General features: G+C 44.2%; 1 protein-coding gene across 8 annotated transcripts in view; it reads right to left on the bottom strand.

Annotated features, from left to right (window-relative positions):
- FOXN3 (forkhead box N3) overlaps nucleotides 1-21,444 on the bottom strand; it is a 392,956-nt gene that overhangs the window by 152,983 nt on the left and 218,529 nt on the right. For all 8 annotated transcript variants that reach the window (XM_028098118.2, XM_028098133.2, XM_028098140.2 and 5 more), the window contains one exon: nucleotides 18,884-19,020. In XM_028098118.2, the coding sequence (XP_027953919.1) occupies nucleotides 18,884-19,020 (137 nt within the window). The remainder of the gene's footprint in view (nucleotides 1-18,883; nucleotides 19,021-21,444) is intronic.

Raw genomic sequence — 21,444 nt, 5'->3', positions numbered from 1 at the left:
CCCGGATCGTGGGGTCTTTCCAGGTGGTTAAACACAATCACAGCTCTAGGAGATCATTACAATCTTCTAAGAGAAATGGCACATGAACACACAGGACCATAATATAAGGCAATATCTGCCAAGTATCATTCAGGTGATTGAGGAAATCTTTTCGGATGGGCAGTGAAAGATCACATGATGGTTTCTTAATGGAGGTGAGATTTATCTGCAAGACCATCACTGAAATGTTAATAAGGATGCTAAGTGTCTTGAAGAAAGAAGAATGCTCCAAATATTTCTCTCCCGTTATTACATAACATGCATAGGACTACAGATCTTATCCCCGACTGGGCATCCCTTGCCACGAGCTTGCCTACAGCCATCCCTGAGGCTACCAGCCCTGGTAACCCGGGGATGGAGCTTACAGGATCCAGAAGTGACAGATGTGAAGACAAGGTTTAAATTGGACAGCAAACTTAAATGTACAGCTTCAGGCACAGAGGGAATGAATAACCTCTACCTAATGAGTTTATGTAATTCTGGAGGTAAACAGAAAGATACAGGTAAAAAGCACCTACCTTACCTCCCAAAAAGCTTTGAGAAAAGAAGCCCTCCAAAGTTGACGGGTCTGTTTAGAAATAGTATCTTTCTTATGGAGCTTCAGGGCAAAACATCTGTTTCAATCTTTCAGACTGCTGGTCTACCCCTTAAATGGGGCCTCGAAGCGTTGGAAAGGCTTCTGACCTTACCAGAGTTGGCCAAGTCTCCTCAGCAGGCACAAATGAGCAGGAACGCATTTAAAAACCTACAATAAATCCTCCTCACAAAGACTGGCTCATCATGAGGTTCCTAGCACTAAAATATATCATAATGATATTTAATAATTATAATATGGTTGTTATTATAATAAGCATAGACTGCTGGAGTCAGAAGGGACCTCAGAGATGATGTAAACCATACATATTGTTTTACAAACCAGAAAGATGAAGTGACATGGATAAGGGCCCACAGCTAATCAGAGCCAGTGTCAACATAAAAAACCCCAAGTTTTCCGACTCCCAGAGCAGTGCTCCCTCAGACTGCATGCTAACACTTCCTGAAATAGTCATTAACTGTGCTTGTTTCTTCAGACTTGGGAAGAGTTTCAAAATATGCAGGGAAGTTAAACCACTGCCCTTTGTATAGGTAACAGAAACAATCCTCACGTTACATTAGATTTATTTATAAGTCCGTCTTTCTAACTAGAGTGTGACAGGAAACCTGGCTCAGTCATCGAAGTGTCCCAAGTGACTTGCACAAAGCATGGCACACGGGAGCTCCAGCAACACTGGATGAATGGATAAAGAAACATCCAGCTACTCCAGCCTAGGGAAAGAAAAATGGATGCTCTGCGTTTTGGAAGATGGAACTTGGGAATCCATTTAGGGCTCTGTGACAAGTAAGGAAAACACAAAGAATCCCATGATCTCAAACAACTCTTCCCACTATAAGGAGGGGAGCTCAATAGAAGTGACCATATCATGGCCATTTAATAAGATGAAGAGCAGGTTATCATCCTCCACTTAGATGTGGGAGAGAAAGACACAGGAATGAAATAAATAGCTTACATCATCCGGCCATGACAAAGTCCTCAACAGCTAAAACTCAGAACACAGCAGAAGGTACTTGGAGCTTGCCACTGGCTCTCAGCCAGGGGTGATTTTGCCCCCGAGGGGACGTTTTTGATCATCACAAGTTGGGGGAGGCTATTGGCGTCTGGTGGGTAGAGGCCAGGGATGTTGCTAAACATCCTCCAATGCACAGGGCAGCCCCGCAACAAAGAATTACCTACCCCCAAATGTCAACAGTGCCAAGGCAGAGAAACCCTGAGTTATACTTCCAACTCACAAGATCATGCTAAGGGTTTTGAGATCGTTATCATGATGTGTTGCCCCCATTCAGGAAGATTCCACCAGCCATGCTTCTGAAGCTCTCCCTGAGCTTCCAGTAAACCAAGTTAAATATCTTCACTGGTCAAGTAAGACGCATTTTTCTCCAGGTTTCCTTTACTGTGGATGCCAGCTTGAGGCCTGCAGAGATCCCAACAGGGAAGCTGCAAGCAGAGACCTGCTGTTTGTCAATACCTGTGTGGGGACTGGACACAAAAGGGGGCCTGCCTGATGGGTAAGAAAGCTCCAAAGTCCTCAAACAGAGCCGAGGGGCGACTCCCAGCTGTTGCAAATTTTATGGGCAGAAACTGCCTTGCATTAGGGGTTTCAAAACCCTGTCGGCTCCAAGGAAGAAACACACAACCATTCTCCACCACCCAGCTACTCTCACACTCGTTTCTGGTTCACCCTGACTCTTCAGATTTTCGTACGCAGACATGTGAAGCCAGAGCAGAGAGTGGACACGGTAGGAATCACTATGACCAGCTTGTGGGTAGTAGCACAGCTCTCAAATTGCTATTTGCAGCAAACCTGGAGGTCTTGGGAAGACAGAGGCAGAAGCAAAGTAAGAAAAGGCTATTTGCCTCCAGGTCGGGGCTCATGACCAACTGATGAAAGGGTGAAACCATGAGAAAAACCATGAAATATGTTTCTGCCTGACCTTCCAAAAAGCAAATTGTCGGTTTATCCAAATGTTGCAGTTGGAAAATCAGAGCTATTAGCACAGGAAAGGTCACATGCTAAGCGTGACTCGCTGCTGTAAAATGCATCACCTATGGAAATGTTAGCCGTTGTCACCTGCCAGGCATTCTAGAATCAGGGTCACCCGTGGCCACACCCTGCGCCAGGGAATCCTGGGAGCAGGGAGCCCTCACTGTTTGCCCCAGGATCCTCGGCGCCTGGGCCCAGACACGCACACGGGGAGGTCCGAAGGAATGAACGGAGGTTAGAACATAAAATAAGGTCTGTCTGAAAGAAACGCTGTGTTGCTTTTATCATCAACTATTATTATTCTTTTGGGGCTCGGTTCTTTTAAACATTATTATTGTGATAAAATAGCCATAACATAAAAGTTGCCATTTTAACCATTTTTTAAGTGTGCAATTCCGCAGCTTGGAGTACATTCACAGTGCTGTGAAGCCATCGGCACCATCCGCCTCCAGAACTTTTTCATCATTCTGAACTGAAACTCTGTCCTCCGGAAACACTGACTCCTCTCTCCCCTCTCCTCCGTCCCTGGCAACCTCTAATCTACTTTCTGTCTCTATGAGTTTGCCTATTCAAAGGACCTCAACCAAGTGGACTCACACAACACCTGTCCTTTTGTGTCTGACTTACGCCGCTGAGCATAAAGTCAAGGTCTGGCCATGTTGTAGCAGGTTTCAGAATTCCATTTCTTGTTAAGGCTGAATAGTATTCCATGGTCCATACAAACTAGATTTTGTTTATCCATTCATCTGCTGATGAATATTTGCATTGTTTCCATCAATGCTGCTTTTTAAAAGGGATGATGTGTGGATTTGGCGGCGCCCTGGCGTAGGTGGGAGAGAGTAAGAGTAGACTTAGTTAGACTCTGTCCCTGACTCCCCACGTGATCCTGACACCCATTTCCGTGTTTTCACTTGTAAAATTGAGGAATTGTTACACTGGTGTTTTCCAAACATTTTTTTGGTCATCATCTACAGTAAGAAATAGAGTTCTCATTATGACTGAGTACACACAAACCCACATATATAACTGAAACAAAGTTTCACAAAATGACATTTACCCTCCTATGTGCAAAGCGCTCTGGTATTTTCTATGCTATTCCGTTATTTTTTGTTTAAAAAAAAGGATGGTTGCAACCTCTAAATTGATTTCACAACCCATTATCGAGTGGTGACCCACATACTTTTGTAACACCCTTATTTGAAGTTACTTGTTCCCAAACTGGTGTTCCTTGGGCTATGTTGGTAAGTGTGCCCCGCCCCCCAAAAGCGCTTGTTCAATAAAGTGTGGGAAACATCTGAATTACCTCACCACAAAGAAGTTATAATTTCCCAAAGTTTCATTTCCCAAACTTACTGACCATGGAAAACTTCATTTTTAACTCAAAAGTAAAGTCCTAACATCTCTGAAAACTGTTCGCTGTAGTACCCAATTGGGGAACACTAAACTGGGTGATTTTTGGTTATTTTCTGCTCCAACATTTTATGATATAGGACAGTAATTCTCAACATGATTTTCCTATTCACTCTACTGCGGGAAGCAAATATGCCCCATAGCAACCAGAGCTCCTAAGGCAGTAATTTTAAATACTACATCTGACACTCCATAAATTTAAAAGAAAATAATCAACTTAATTTTTCAGAGAGCTTTAATGTGCACAGCAAGTTGAGTGGAAAGTCCCCCCAACACATACAGCCTCCTCCACCATCAACATCCTGTATAATTTCTTAAAAGCTTCTCTAGTGATTCTGAATTCTGATACCCTACCCCTTATTCCCTTAATGCTGATCTGAAGATGTTGTTAAAACCAAATTTTCCAAGATTAATTGCAAACAGCTCAGTGGCATAGCACATTAATTTCAGCTGATTCTCTCAAACTGGAGCATCATTCCCACACCTTTTTAGATTACTGAAAACATCCTCCCATGTGGCATTTTGCCACCAAGCAGTCCGTCCGACCTGGCACATACAAACCAAAATGACCAGCAGGGCTCACCAGTCCCTATAACCTAAGTCTTGCCTTAGCAAATATGCAGTTCCAGAGCACTGTTCTGAGAGCTATTTACAGCTTAGTTTGATATACTTGAGTCAACCAGAACTGGTCAGGTATTTTGGGAAGAATCCTCATGGCTTATTCCTTGACAAAATAACATTAATCCTGTGTCTTTAACCCATCTTATGACTTCAATGTCAAATAAAGGATGATAATTGCATGTATTCATTTTATTTGACAAATATTTACCGAGTCCATACATATTAAAAGGTTCAGGCCAGTGGTTGGTTTTTTTTTTTTTTAAGAACATTAACAAAATATATTTAACAAGGACCAAAAAAACAAAAAACAAAAAACAAAAAACCTAAAAGGCAGTTAGCCCCTGTCAGATCTCCCCACAGACATATTTTTTTAAAAAATTACACATAAAAAATGATTAAAAGATAGTTGTATAAGCAAGATACAGATTCTTAACTCTAGAGAACAAACTAATGGCAGCCAGAGGGGAGGTGGGTGGGGGAGGGGGGACCCAGGTGATGGGGACTGAGGAGGGCACTTGCTGTGAGGAGCACCGAGTGATGTGTGGACATGCTGCATCGCTCTATCGCTATAACACTGTATTCTAACTGTACTGGAATTAAAATTAAAAAGTCAATAAAATAATAAAAAAAAAAGTTAGTTGTATGGCCATTTATTCCCAAGGATGACTGTTTAAGCAGGTCTGGAGGAAAAAGCAAGACAAAATCCTAATTATCTCTAAGAGTGGACCTTAAGGACAAGGCACGTGCTAATACTGTGAACTTGGAATTTCTTGTTTCTTATTGAACAGCAAAGATAATCTCCGAAATCAGGAAGTGATCTCCAAATCTCAAGTTTGAGAAATGCTGTGTGAGTCTCTCCCGTCCCACACTGACCTGTCTATATTTGTTTGAAACAGAAGCGATCCTCACACACACACGGCATACGCACATGCATGTCCCGTGGTCTTCTTAGGCACGTCTCTCCCCATCTCCCTCAACAATGCCTTCCTCCATCCACACAGGTCAGAACCCACTCCCCCACCCAGCCCACGGATCTCCTTCCAGATGCCTCTGCTCCTTCCTCTCTGTCCTCGGTTTCAGACCTTCATCCTCAATGGCTTGATCTACTGCAGGGGCCTCCTAACGAGGCTTGCCTCCATCTGTACTGTCCTCTTTATGAAAACCTAAAATGCCATTGAGAAAGTGACATGCCACTTCTCCTTTTCCAGGCTCACCTCTTCAAAAACTAGATGCTAGAGAATACCTCCATTAGAAGGCAGGGACCACAAGATGCCCAATTATGGCCGGAAGAGCTGAGTCTCTGCCGTCAGAATAAGGAGACTAGGCTGGCTCGGGTCCCCGCGTGGCCAGCAGCGGGCACAGGACACCTCTCTCTGCGCTAGTTCTCTCGAATGCAGGACAGAAAAAATCAATGTCACTGGGCCCTGTAAGAATTTACACAGACTGCATATATGATGTCTGTTAGGCCAAGCCTGGCACATGGTCGGTGTTTAATAAACGCTTGGTGTCCTGCCTCTCACCCACATTCCAGAATCAAACCACAGTTCAGGGTTCACAACAGAAGGGACCAACTGAATTGAAAATTCTTTATAATCCCATACTGCTAAAAAGCGGGACCTCCTTAGCCCGTTTCTTGTAAGTCTAGACTACTCGATGGAAATAGATTTTTGCTTTACTCTGCATCAAAGAGCTGTTTTACAGAAATTCAGGCTGGTTTTCCTCTAACTCTGACTTCAACAACTCTGATGACAGAACAGCCACATCTAAGAGGGGCGGGCAAGAGGGGGTGGTGTCGGAAAGAGGGAACTTCAAAGGGATTTAATAAGATTCCACTGGAGTTACCATAGGTCCAAGGCTTCCTTTCTCTAGCACAGTCCATTAAAGAGCTGGAAGGAGGACCTGCTCGAGCAAGGGGTCCTGAGCTGGTCAGGCCACGAGGTACATCACCAGCACAGCCCCCGTAGAAGCCAGGGTACCATGTATTTGTGAGTTCTGAACACAGATTTTCAAGTTACAAAGAACAAGATCTTCATCTTTTCACAGGTAGGGAAGGCTACCATTTGGGTGACTTCTTTCCTAAGGGATGTAAGTAAAACAGTAAGGTTTCCTGTGTGTGTGTGTGTGTGTGTGAGAGAGAGAGAGAGAGAGAGAGAGAGAGAGAGAAAGGCAAGATCTGGTGCAGGGAGGAGCCGGGCTTTGTTCTCATCAAAGAGGAAAAGAATGTAGGGGGAGAAACTAATGAGTTACTGCCAAGAGATTTAAACACGGATTATGTATCTGCTAGAGAATGAGCACAATGGACTGTTGGGGCCAGCCTGTGGTGAAAACTTTTCCCATTATGATAGGGGAAGGCCGAGCCGGAGCGCCTCACCTTTCAAGGGCTCTGTTCCACAGGAAGTGTACAGGGGAGGCGTCTTCTCAGGGAGGAATCGTGAATGAGAGACCAAGCTGGAGCGATTCCTGGCCAGCACCACCTTAAGCCCATTTGCATTTTCTATGGCAGCTGCAAAATGTTTAGTCCTCTGACAATATTTGGTGACTTGGAGTCAACAGCCTGGAATTTACCACCTTTCCATCCCAGAGTAGCCTGATGGCTCTCTTAGGCTTCAGGAATGACCTGGTCCAAATCCGCAGGCTTTGTGATGCCCAGAGGTACACCAGGGCCCTGGCAGACAGATAAGAAGATGGAAAGCCAGAAGCACTAACACTGCAAAATCCCTAAATTACCTTTAGAGGGAAGCGCTACGGAGCGGAGCCTCTCCCGCCCACCTGCCTAGGTCCCTTACCTTGTGACGGTAAAGACGAGGAAGGTGGCCAATTTTTCTGGCATCCCTGAGCAGCTAGAAATATTTTGCACAATTCTATAATCTGTGCTCTGCTAAGAGAAATCATCAATAAATATGTTTTGAGTAACACCTGTATGCAGGGTTCTGTTTAGAGCACTGGGAGAGAGAACTCAGAGTACTGGTTTTCATAGATCCTAAATCTTGTAGAAACTATCAGAATACAAAGTGTAAAAAAAGGCATCTTACATTGCAAATCCATCTATACAAGGGCTGCATTGGTATGCCGCTGGGGCAAAAACAAAACTATACATTTATCAGAAGGAAAGTCTGGCAATGGTGAGGAAGGAGCAATTAAAATGCATTGATTTTCTGTGGGCCAGGCACAAGTGATAAGCATCTGATATGCCCTTTCACTTCATTTAAAGCCTACAGCAACTCCTTTGAGGTAGGTATTGTGATGTCACAAAAGGAATGACAAAGGCAGGTCTTCAGAGAGACCAGGTAACTTGTCCAAGATGGCACAGCCCAGGTGAGGTTCTAACCTGCATGTCTTTCTGAGACTTGCTGGGATTTGCTCAGAGCCCGGTTCCAAGGTGGACAGCCCGCGGGGGGGTGGGGGGGTGGGCTCCAGTCCTGGTCTGGGTCAGCATGCATGGGGCTCTCAAGTCTGGCTCCATTGCGTGTCCTCTCATGCGTGGCAGAAGGACCTGCCCGAGGTACCAAGGCTCATCAGCCACAGGCCCAGAACAGAGCACCTTGTCTGACTTGTTGTCTACCAAAAGGGTGGGATTCTGACAGGCGGGGAGGTGAGGGAGAGCTAGGGAAGCCAGCACCACACTTGAAGACCTTGGGATCTTTAGATCTTTCTCATTTTTCGGCTCCCCAGACTTCTCTCTTCCTCCTGAGGCTGTCACAGCTGCTGCGTCCAACAGTCCACCTGCAGGACCGGCGGGGGTCCACTCCACAGCAAGTGCAGGGAGGCAGAAGGCTGTGCCGGGGGCTGTGGGCCTGAGTAACTCACCAAGCTGGCCAGAACACCCCCCCTCCAGTGAGGGACTCTGCTGGAAAGTTTAAAAGGGGGGGAAGTCTTTCTATGTGCCTCGGTTTCTCTATCAGCTGAAAAGGGGGTGTGCATGTCAATTTCTAGCCCAAAAGAATCCTAAGATTAAAAAAAAAAAAAACAAAAACCTCTGCTCTCCTTATAGTTAAAAAAGAAGCCCATCACTCCCAAGCTCCACAATGGCAGAAGGAAGGGGGTGAGGGGCGGGAGGAGGGGGAGAGGGAAGGAGGTAGAGAAAACTGCTAAAAGACTTTTCATTGTTTTCTTCTGAATGGGTTTTTTGCCCCCATTCACATTTACTCCTGCCCAACTAGATGGGGAATGTGGGCTGGGGGGTGAAGAGAACTCAAGTTTGTCACAGAGATATGGGTAGAATAAGCAGCTGCTTGCAGACTTTGACCAAAACTTTCCATTCAAAAGCAGATAAACACACAGTGAGCATGTCTCAACTTGGGACTATTGTGATTAAGCAACTCAATCTAGAAAGATAAGGATTAAGAAATGTGTCCAAATGGTTTATGGATGTTTTTTCCACATGACTTAAAAATCAGAAGGAGTTAGCAATTAACTAAATTTCTGATGCTTCTCACTCTTTCCACACCTTTCACAGATATGGCAGGGTCTCAAAGATGGTTTGACAAAAAATGTGACATGGGCCTTACGTAAGAAAAAAAGGTTAAGAATGTGATCTGAGGCTCTGGCCAAAAACATGTGATTCTACAGAACAAGGACAGCACTTTGGCTCTCGCGTGGAGATTTATACAAAGGGTGGGTGTTGCTCTCATTAATTCAGTGGATAAACAATAGGAGGAAGGTCCAGATGATTTGATGGACAGCTTTTGGAAATGATCTTCTGCTTGGCAAAACATTGCAGTGATAATTTTATTCACACGGAAGGAAATGCAAAGAAGTGTCACTAAAACAAGGGAGGTAATTATAGGGCATGAATCAAAAAGCTGGATGACACAGAATAAAGAGTAACTAAATTAGTCCCATCACGGTCTTGAAATCCGAACTTAACAATTTCAGGCGAAAAACCTGACCTCTACTTTCTGAGTAAGAAAGCCAGGCACATTTCCCCTAATATTTTGTTTCCAACCTAACAAACCCCATGCTATAGAGTGGGACTCCATCCGTGGACCTGCTACAGCAGCTCGACAGACTCAGAGACAGAACATCTCAAGAGTTGGAAGGGAGAACCTTGCAATTCTCTAAGCAGTAATTCAATCTCTCCAAAGGACCCTGGCAACTGGTCCTCTAGTCTTGACTAATATCCCCAGGGGTAGCTCGTTCACCCATCAATCCAAACATTTACCCATCAACCCAAACATGCATCCAACCCCTGCTTTGTGTCTGGCACAGTGTTAGATGCTGTTCTATCAGGGAGATCTTCTTTAATTGAACCCAAATCTTTCTTTCTATAACTTCGACCCAATGGATCCAATCCCTCCCTAGGGGAAGCTGAAGATGGCAGGCATGCTGACCTTCTGAAGGAGTTCTCCAGATTACACATCCCCAGCTCTTCCCTGCCCCCCCCAGCCAGCCTGACTGCTTTCTGCATCATCTCAAAGTGCCCTCCCATCTGGACAGAAACTCCCCAGTGAGGTCTGATCCACACTGAAGGGGGGAATTACTGGCCATCACATCACTTGTTCAAACACTCATCTTTTATTAATACCATCTAAGACTACCTACAGTGCCCTTTTGACCAACAGGATTCACTGCTGATATACTAACGGTAAACCAATCCTTCCCCCATTCTATCTTCCTCAAATCTTTTATGAATGATGGGTTCCACTATTGCTAAATCTAATTATATTACACCTCTCTGTTTAACCCCCCTCCTTTTTTAATCTATAAAATCCAGAAGTATTTAGCCGTAATGGGAAGATGAGGAAAGAGGAGGCTCACACACAGCACTGGTGGGTTTTTATTTTCTACTGTGATGAAAAATTTGCCAATTTTACACTGCTGCAAAACAAAGAATATGCTGCCTGTTGTTTCACACTGTACATCATTGATTTCAGGCATTTTTGACAGTTCTTTCATATTTCGAACACAGAGATCAATTTCTCCCCCTCTGGGAAGGTGAGGAGTTTGACAAACATGCAGAATGCAGGTCAGCCCCACTTTAGAGACACAGCCTAGCGATGCCTAAGATGCTCTGTTCAGGAATCTGCCCCGTCCTCCAGTCCTCCTCCAAGCCTCTGGTCCTCCACTGGCTCTTTGGAACAGCAAATAAACAGGAAGAGAACCGGGCAAAGACCCCAGACTCCTGGTGGGTCCATCGACACCCTGACCTTCTAACCCAGAATTAGGGACACAGAACCTCTTCATTATCCATCATCTCAGGAGTTAGGTTGACAGAAATGTTATCAGTAGATTTTAAGAGCTCCTAACACTTCTGCTATTAGAATACAAACCAGGGACTGAGGGCACCCAAAGAGATCAGAGGACCAAACAGTAAGTCTGTGTCGCTCTTCCAACCATGAGCTTTACTCAGCACCTGAGTAAAAATGGATGTCATCAGCCCTGCTGCTTCAACATTCAACCTTCAAAGCGCGTGTGAAAACAGAGTGAAATTGGATGACTGGGCGCAATATTCACACGATATGCCTAGTACCTAAGTGCCAAAGATAACGGGCTGTTTTCCATTTCAATAAAATAATGTAGGACTGAACGAGAAGGAAGTGTACAAAGAACAGCATAATGAAGGCAAAAGCCCATGATTAAAAATACTCTGTGACCAACTCAGAAAATATAATGGAAGTCAAAAGATAGTATGATTTGATATGCAAATAAAATTACAGCCAACTAATGGATTTTCAAAGCTCACACTGTAAATGAGCACTGTTTTTTTTAATATGCAAGAGTGAAACCCTACAATCTTAAGCCTTTTCTACTCCCTGTCTTGCCAAATTTTTAACAAAATGAACTTTATATTCGGAAGTACCACCATTAGAAAACCTTGTCATTCAATCCAATAGCTATTTTACTGCATTAATTTAGCATATCCTTCTACATATTAAGCACAACGAAGCTTCATATTGATTTTTTGTAATTGAATATTTTTTAAAAAATTACTCTAAGCAAAAAGTTGCCATTTAGGCATACTCTTTCAAAATACATCATACCTCGCTCACCCTTTTAAATTAAATATGCAGATAGGCGTACTGAATATGAGAATTTAAAAAACTATTTACAGTTTCCGTCAAATATACTGCTTACAAGTAAATATTAGAAATGTAATTATGATGCAACTAATCTAAATCCTCACATTCTTTTTCATGCTTGGCCGAATTAAAACTTGCAACGAAATGACAATCTAACAATTTAACTCCTTTAGTTTAATCCATCCATCCTTTAGTGCAAGTTAAAACTGATCTTATTGTGGTTTTACAGTTCTTCTGCCAACGATTAAATGCACACCACTCTGAATAACTGGAAAGAAAGATGCCTTATAAGTTAAAAAATTATTGGATGCTATCCAAGCAATGAATAAGCTTTTCCTTGCTGTGTGCAAATTCAGCATTTTGGTGGGGGAATTAACACAGTTATGTTAACAAGCTTAAGATTCTAAGGATTTTCTAATCTTCTAATTGTCTAAAAGGATGAGCTCCCTAAACACCTCCCCTTCCCACCTCCTCCCAGTGCAAACTCCCATCCGCCATTACCAGTTCACTCCTTCAGCCAAAGCTCTCTTACCCAGCGAGGAATCACTGATAATTTCATTAATATGAATATATACTGACCACTCTGTACAATTTCTCTGCCATGCAGGCGCTTAAAAAAAAATCATAAAGAACAAGCTCAAAGCACATGAACAGGGCAGCACTGCTGAGTCAGCAGGAAATTCAGCCATTTTCATTAAGACCCTCAATATCAAAAGGCCAAAATCTTTGGAGAGGCCATTAACGTATTTTTCATGGCTCATTAAATGGCTCTGAAGAGGCAAAAATAAACATAAAGAGTTAAATGACAAGTCTGAATGTCCAGGATTTTATTTTTATTTACAGTTATTGATTTATTTATTTTTCAAGTAGGCTCCAGGCCCAGCGTGGAGCCCAACATGGGGCTTGAACTTGTGACCCTGAGATCAAGACCTGAGCTGAAATCAAGAGTCAGACGCCTAACCGACTGAGTCACTCAGGCACCCAACCCCAGGATTTTCTTTATTTAAAAAAAAAAGTGAGAGCAACAGACACTGTAATGTTTTGACTCTGCAAACTTTAGATAAATAAAGTCATCCAGGGCACCTGGGTGGCTCAGTTGGTTAAGCGACTGCCTTCGGCTCAGGTCATGATCCTGGAGTCCCGGGATGGAGTCCCATGTCGGGCTTCCTGCTCAGCGGGGAGTCTGCTTCTCCCTCTGACCCTCTTCCCTCTCGTGCTTTCTATCTCTCATTCTCCCTCTCTCTCAAATAAATAAATAAAATCTTTAAAAAAAAAAAAGTCATCCAAAAACTAATTCTTTAAACTTAGATCATCTAAGTCTTGTGGATTTTTCTAACTTTACACGTGTCTGGCCACAATATACAAAATATAAAACATGCTATGATTATTTTTAGAGTGAAGATATTTAAATGACAAATGAAGGTAAGGTATGGAACAAAAGTCCCCTCACTCAGGACTCATGTTTAGCTAGATCCCCACCATGACTAACCTACCACATAGACCAGAGGCATACAAGATGCTGAGGTATCTTTGTACATACCAAGGAAGCACAGAACTACACTGGCTCTGGCTCCTAAACGTGTTTTACTTTATTCAATTTCCCTTCTCGGGGGCGCCTGGGTGGCGCAGTAAGTTAAGCATCCAATTCCTGGTTTCGGCTCAGGTCATGATCTCAGCGTGAGATCAAGCCCTGTGTCAGGCTCCAAGCTCAGTGCAGAGTCGGCTTGGGACTCTCTCTCTTTCTCTCTCTCTCTCCCCTCCTCTACCTCTGCCCCTCCCCCCAGTGTGTGCTCACTCTCTCTAAAATAAATCTTTAAAAAAAATTCCCTTCTCTGAAAACTGATCATCCAGGAAACTCTCCATAAACCATACTTTTTGATTAATTACAAAATCTGTTCCCACCTACGGCGAGAGATGATTAAAATGTTTCTTCTATAAACTGATTTTGGATTGGTTCCTATACCAGAGAAGATATTACATAAGATCCATCCACATACATACTTTTTAAAAAACAACCTGTTGTCATAAACACTGTTATCTGACAGCCGCTGTTTACAGGGCACTAATCTAGTTGTAAAGTTTAAATGTCCCCACTATAAAACATCAAAATCACAAAAGTTGGGGCCTCCCACTGACGAAATGTCTAACCATCAGATATGGAGAAAGGTTAGAAAATGAGATTTTCCTAAAAAGTTGGTGGGAGTATAGACTGGAACTGAGTGTAAAATTGGAAGGCAATCTGGCAATATCTGTATCAAAAGCCTTAAAATATGCATATCCTTTAACGAGAAATTCCAAGTGCGGGAAGGAGGGGCATACGCAAGATAACCATTAAAATAGACAATAGGACTTTTCTGAAAGACTGCAGGCAAGAAACCCAAATATACCATCCCTCCCACCTGTTCCCAGGCCTAGAGTCTGAAGGCCACACTGGCCATGGTTGAGAGTCCTAAAGAAAGCGGATTTAGCGTGCTCAGCTGGAGTTCCCTGAGTTCGGCCCTCGGGACCCTCCAAAGCAAAGTTGGGTGCATTTCACAAAAATAAAGTTCCAAGAACTGTAATATCCAAATAACAGGCATGTCCCCTCATGTGGCTCCGCAGATCCTACAGAGAATTAGGTAAAAGCAAGAGCTCCCAATAATAAGCCCTTCAGACGTAGGGTCATGATGACAGAGACCTAAAGTCAGTCAGTCAAGTGCTCAGTGCCGCAGTGATCTGACTTTTCATTAGACCAAAAATGACTTGGATATTTAAAACTGATAAACTCAACTGGCCTGTGTGTTGGGGGCGGCTTTTTCTTCAACGGCAAAGTTACAAAGACAGCACCGAGTTCCCGGACACCCTTCACTCAGTGTCCCCAGTGTTAAGAGCTTGCATGATTAGGGTATATTCGTCACAACTAAGGAACCAACACTGATTGGTGGTACATGACCATCAACCAATCTGCACGGTTTATTCACATTCCACTAGCTTTTCCCCCATGTCCTTTGGGTTCCAGGAATTCGTCCAGGATATCACGTTACCCATTCAGTCTCTGGCGTCTCCCTAGCCTCCTCAGGTCTGTAACAGTTTTCCAGACTTTCCTTGCCTTTGATGACCTTGACAGCTTTGAAGAGTGCTATTCAGGGATTTTGTAGAGTGCCCTCCCCACCCCCACCTCGGGGACAAAACTATTGTCTGACGTTTTTCCTGTGATTCGGCAAAGGTTATGGACGTAGGGGGCTAGGTGGGGAGACCAAAGAGGTGAACTGTCAGTTCCAAGACATCATATCAAAGGTGCTTGCTGGCAACCTCTCATCATGGAAGTCAGCTTTGATCACTTGGCCAAGGTGGTGGGTGCCAGGTTTTCCCACAACAGACCTCCTCTTCTGCTCCCTTCCATACCCACTCTGTGGAAGCAAGTCATTGAGTGCAGCCACTTGGAGTGGGGAGTTAAGCTCCAACTCCTGGAGGGGAGGAGTAGCTACCGAGATTGTTTGGAATTCTTTTATACAGGAGACTTGTCTCTATATCCACTTACTTATTCCATCATTTATTTACATCAGTGTGGACTCACAGATATTTACTTTATGTTTTGGGTCATAACCCAACAGTTATTTATTTTGCTTCTCAAATTGTCCTAGTTTTGGCCACTGGGAACAATTTCAGGAAGGCTCCTGTGTCCCTTCACCGTGCCCCCATTGTTTTGTTTTTGAATACCTCCTCACTTTCTCCATATTTTTACCAACGAAAATGTCTTACTAAGAAAAGGGCTGTTACAGGTGAAATTGTCTGTGTCCCCTCCCACCAAATTTCATGTGGAAGTCCTGGCCACCAGTACCACTGGAGGTCGAATTCGTTAAAATGAGATCATACTGGAGGAGGACAGGCCCCTCTGCCAATTTGACTAGCGTGCTTTGTACAAAGGGGAAATCTGGGTACAGACAGCACACCAGGACAGCACCACGTGACAACGAAGGCAGAGATCGAGGTGATGCTTCTACAACCCAAAGAATGCCAGTGACCGCCAGACACTAGGCCTGGAACAGATTCTCCCTCAGACTCAGAAGGAATCAACCTGCTGACACCTGGATCTCTGACATCTGGCCTCCAGAACTGTGAGAAAATAAACTTCTGTTAAATCACTCAGTTCTGGGGGCGCCTGGGTGGCTCAGTCAGTTAAGCATCTGCCTTTGGCTCAGGTCATGATCTCAGGGTCCTGGGATCGAGCCCCCGCGTTGGGCTCCCTGCTCATGGGGGAGTCTGCTTCTCCCTTTCCCTTTGCTCTGCCCCTTGCTCATGCTCTCTCTCTCTTTCTCTCAAATAAATAAATAAAAATCTTTAAAAACAATTTTTTTAATTATTAAAAGAAAAAGTCACTCAGTTCTTTGTTATGTTATGTCTAATGTCACTGAGCTCTGCATTTCAGTCACGAACAATTCACAGTTGGGGTGTCAAAAGAAGCAGGTACAGAGGGACAGCCTAGCAAACATCCAAAGGGTACACTGGAACACAGCGCCCGGAGTCCACGAGCTACAGTATCGAGCATTGTATTTGGCCACGAACAACGTCCGGGGCAGATGTTTTCAGATGCCTCATTCCCCCCCCCCCCCGCTGTTTTCGGCCACCTGCAGCTCGGGGCGGAGCTACTTGCCAGGAACACCTGCAAGCACTAACACTAACCACCCATCTAGTGTAATCACCACCTTCAGCATGCTAAGTACCAGCCCCGCCAACGCCAAGCACTTCCCAGGTGCCCCACACAGCAATTCTGTGAGGGGCTGACAAGCGATGCCCTGCCTCACGGCACACCTGCCAGGTATTGTCAAGCCGGCATTTTTGGTCCCTATTTAATGACATGCTTTGTCCCACGTCCATCCTCCCTAAGTCCCATCAACAAGTGGCCCCGGGGACTTAGAAGTGAACTACATACCACACTTCACTGTGAGCTATCCAAACACTGTATGGTCATCCAGTATTTAGGATCTTTAGCACAAACGCACACACTAAAGGATCCTGGAGCAAAATCTAAGCTCTGTGAGGAAGGGACAGTCGTCCCCAGAACAGAGAAAGTGCCCTGTCCTCAGACTGAAGACACAGAAGAGAGAGGCTAGCTAGAATCTGATACGCCGTCTCACTCCACATCCAGTGACCTTTACGGAGGTGAAATGTGAGCGCCCGCATGGGTAGATAGAGAAACTTTTTTTTTTTCCCTTCAGTCACCAGGGAGAAGAGGAACTGGAGGTGACAGAGCAGGATCTGAAGTAGTCGACTGGAAATTATTTTCATCACAAAAGCTCTGGTTTGTCTGCATTTTTATGCCTATATTAAAAAATCAAATGAAGTCATTAAGCTTAGGCCAGCTCGGAAAGCCTCTGCCTGAGTCTGCAACCCCCAGAGCTCTGCCATAATCCTTCAAATTATTAAATAATTACTGCGTTTCCCTTGGGGTCACATTTGGCAACAAAATACTGTCTAAATGAACCAATGATATGACCCAGTGAATAACAGTTATGTTCTTAACGTCCTAGGAACAAAAGGCTATGAAATACTTCCAAGATACAAACTGTGGAGGAAAGTGAGGGTTTTCTGTGGGGTCTGGAGGGTGGGGGGGGGGAGGGGATGGAGAATGACAAAGGAACCGGAGAATCTGGGGAAAATTCTAATAATGAGGGTCATTGCCTCCCCCATCAACCTCGGAAATCAGTAATTCTCCCATCCCAGGTCCCTTCCATCTCAGGCGTAGCTACAGCCACAAGGAGAAAACCAAGCATATGGCTCTGTCCTTCTGGACATTTCTACAATGTTGGCTGGGTTGCTCTGGAAAATCCCATTTTATCTCTTACAGCTATATGACCTCAAGTTGTCATTTCCAATACAGTATGCTTGTGCTGATTTTTATGAACACAGACAAAAGCTGCTACAACCTTTTTTTTTCTCCCCCAAATCTTTCAAACCAACTGTAGTTGCTATGTAGGGTTATTTGTTTCTAAGGCAACAGCGTATATCTAAGTACTAATGGCCTGTCCTTTTGCCAGGCAACAAGCAGCCTTGTGATGCAACTGCACCTGTCTCGGCTACGCGTTACTATGGAGATGCTCCAGTTGCTATGGCTACCATCACGCTAATCGCCTAGCAAAGGCAGACATACAGCAGTCTTCCCCGAGAGCCCAGCTGTTTCTCCACGTCTCTTGCAGAAGACTGATTGTCTAGGGCCTGTGATGGAATGCTTCTCAACTAAGATGCACAAGAACTTCATTAATGAGGTTTCAGAGGATCACTTGCAGATCCCCTCTGCAGAGCAAACACCAGACAAGGGAAAGAATCTGCAAAGAAGTGGACTATAAAAATCACTGAAATCTACGAATCCATGCCATCCCTCACTGACATAAACTTGTAGCCCAAGGATAAGGTCTCTCAACTGGGTGGTTAAAATAGAAACACTTCTTTACATTTAAAAAAGAAAAAAAATTTTTTTCCAGGAGTGAGGAATATATTTACAACCCTAGCACTATGTGAGATAAAATCAATTTTAAAATTTGTATCTCTGTCATGTGGCTATTTTTTTGGGAATCTAACATTAACACCTTTATTTTATTTTATTTATTTATTTATTTATCTATTTTTAGGGACAGGCTTCCTACTCTCCCTTCCAATTACATCTTTGTAAAAATGGCACCGTGACCTCACAGTCTCAACCCAAATGGGCATGTGAGGGGGAATGAAAGTCTCCATTGTTCTCTGCTGTTCTCCTTGAAGAGGCAAACACCAAGTAACCACAACAAAATGATCACTCTGGAGCACCGTCTACATGGAGACCAGAATGACAACAATCAAGTGAGCCTTTCGGCGAACACCTGTAGACGCTCTCAGTCAGAGGCTGGGAAGACCGAAGCGCTTACCTGACTCATTCCTGTACTTCTATCCCAACAAACCGTGACGCATGGAGATGTTAAAGCTGTCAACTTTTCTTGGTAAATGTTTCTACCCAGGAAGACAGTATTTCGCCCACTGTGAAGCCTTCTAAGCACGTTCCTCCGAAGCAGCAAGAAGCGGTAAGGTTTGCAGGAAATACAACACTGGGTATGCCTCCAATAATACTTCATTTCTTTCTCATTTACCTACAGTTATTTTTCATATCATACAGCCTATTAAATTAGTTTCAGTGCCTGTCTCCACCAAAATAATGCGACTTCAGTGGACCAAAAAAAAAAAAAAGAAGTCTGAATTGCTTACCTTTGATATGCCTGAGGAGAGGCAGGAGGTGTATTGAACACGTGTGAGTATGGGTGGTAAGGTGTCTTTTTCAAAGCCTGAATTAGATTTTGTCTATACTCTGGGTCTATGCACCACAATGACCCTTTCCCAATGCTCTGCAAAGAAAATGAAAACATAAAAATGATTAATAAAGCAACATTCAGTATTCTGCAGTAAGTAGATGAATAGCAATTACCACAGTTACTTATTTTTAAAAGCCTCTCATTTACTTGTCATTGTTGGCCAGCCAGAAATATGTAATATTGGACACAGACCGGACGGCACCATAAAATGCACTTCGGTCTTACCTGGATTAAGTGTGGCAGACAAAATGAGCCTGCTATTCCCAGGGGATGCTGGTACAATAATATTGTAATTTTCATAGGCTGACGGCCCCCAAACTCAGATTCCTTTATTATTTTTCAGTATCGACTCTGAAGGACATATGTATCCCCCCTTCTAAAAAACGCATTTTAAATTTGTCAGATTTCAAATGTGGAAAGAAAAAGAGGGCGGGGTACCCCCAAACTCCCGTTGCCGCTGTAAAACATTCAAGAGTTGTGTCTTTAAACCATCTTATTTCGGCACCACTTTGCAAAAAAACGGAAAGTAATCCACTTGTTTTTTCCTACCTACTCACAAAGAACGACATTTAAGCTTCAAATGGAATTCTGTAATTACCTTCCCCAAGAAACAAAAGAAATCAGGCAGCCGCGGGGGTGGGGGGGGTGGAGGGACCTAAGCCAGAAGCCAGGATTTATTTTCTGGATGCGGAAGTTCACAGTATTCCGCCCCAGGCCTAAAGGAATTGGATGTTTAGAAGTCAAACTTGAAAATGCAAATTTTCTAAAACTGGTTCCATGGAAAGAGTTGCTTCTGAGGCCCACTTTTGGTCTGTGGACCGCATTTTTATTTAAAATAAAAAAAAAAGTCAGTCCTTCCTGTGAGGCCCACTGACCTGGCAGCAGGCCAATGGGCAGTCACTATTCTGCCCGCACGCTTTCAAGTGACCGAATGTACCCAAGCTGTTTGATAAGGTCGTTTGTAAATATTTACTGATTTGGAGAGAAAAGAAGTCAAATTACATAAACCCGCACCCACCCCATGCTTGCAGCCAAGGGACTGACTCTCTCTTTTCAGAACTATTGTAGGACAGGAATATTGAGAAAGCAAACAAGAAAACCGTTTAACTCTTAGAGGGGGGGTAAAATAAACTCCCAAGAAAATCCCTTAGAAGGAAAACAAAACAAAAAAATAAATAAGTTATTCCTAAAATCTTTAAAGAGGCTTTTAAAAATTTGTATTTCAGTCATGAGTTCACCCAGTAGTTTACTTACAAACTGATTCACAGAACCCATTAACATTCTTCACTGTCACAACATCAGTGAGCGCCAGAACCCAAATTAACTCTTTCTGGTGCCCTGAGTAGAGAGAATTGCTCCAAAAGCCAAGTTCAGTGTCTGGGGCCTCTGAAGCACCCCAGCCTCCACCCCCAGGGCGCACAGGCCTGAGCCCAAACACAGCTCCCAGTCAGGCCTACCTGCCTAAGCAGAGCACCAACGTTCCAGTTTAACCATCTGGATGTGTAAAGACGTGAAAAATGTCAACTTTGAAAAATTCAATGTCCTTATGTGGCCTTTCCTTTCATGCATACATTTTCAAGCCCGGAATAGTGGAGGGGCACCGATGAGACACTCCCAGTAAAGCAGGCAGGCCACCGAATGAGCGGCGGGGACCCACTGGTTCTTTCCTCTGGGAAGTAGATGCAAAGCACACTTTCTAGAAGAGGTGTGGGGGAGGGCGGGGGAGACCAGCAACGACCAAATTCAGGTAACGTGAAACAAACCACAAAAGCTGGTACTCCTTGGTGTGTGTGTGTCGGGGGCGGGGGGGGGGGGGGGGGTCCTGGCCTGACTCCACCAAAGGTTCCCCGTGGAGCCTTTCAGATCTACTTGAACACAAGGCCCCTAACCAGCTACCTGGAGGGCCAGGGCCCACAAGCCACCCAAACACTTCTGCAAGATTATCTCAGTTCTGGGAACCTAAGGGCTTTGTTTTCAAGGTGGCTTTCAGGGTGGGGCTGTTTAATCTTACAGGGAATAAAAATAGGACAAAGACAGGAAGGACAATTGACCCTCTTAGGCAAATAACAGTAAGACAAGAATGTGGTTTCTCCTAAGCCTGGCCTAAGTATCTTTATTATACTACATCCACTATTTACGAACGAAGTGGGAAAAAAACCCACAATTGGGGGGATGGGTTGGTGACCGATGCAGGTGCAAGAGGCAGGGGTGGGGGTTACAGTAAGAACCAGGAATTCTGGAGCCATCAAGATGTTTCCTGTGTGGTCCTGGGCAAATCATGGTCCCCAGAAAGTCTTGGCTTCCTCGTTGGCAAAATAAAGACCCCCTAAGGGATGGGTGTGGGGCCCCAGCAAAGGCACGATGTCACAGGCCTACCCATACTCAAGAAATGGTGGATCAAGTCATGAACCTCTCCTTTCTGACAGAAGAAAGGGAGCAAAGCTGGCTATCCAATGC

This window comes from Eumetopias jubatus, unplaced genomic scaffold (assembly GCF_037043125.1).
Source record: "Eumetopias jubatus isolate StellerSeaLion01/CBP00866 unplaced genomic scaffold, mEumJub1_p1.0 scaffold_7, whole genome shotgun sequence".
In the NCBI taxonomy this organism is placed as follows: domain Eukaryota; kingdom Metazoa; phylum Chordata; class Mammalia; order Carnivora; family Otariidae; genus Eumetopias; species Eumetopias jubatus.
The sequence above is the reverse complement of the archived record's forward strand: the minus strand, read 5'-3'. Positions and strand labels throughout refer to the sequence as shown.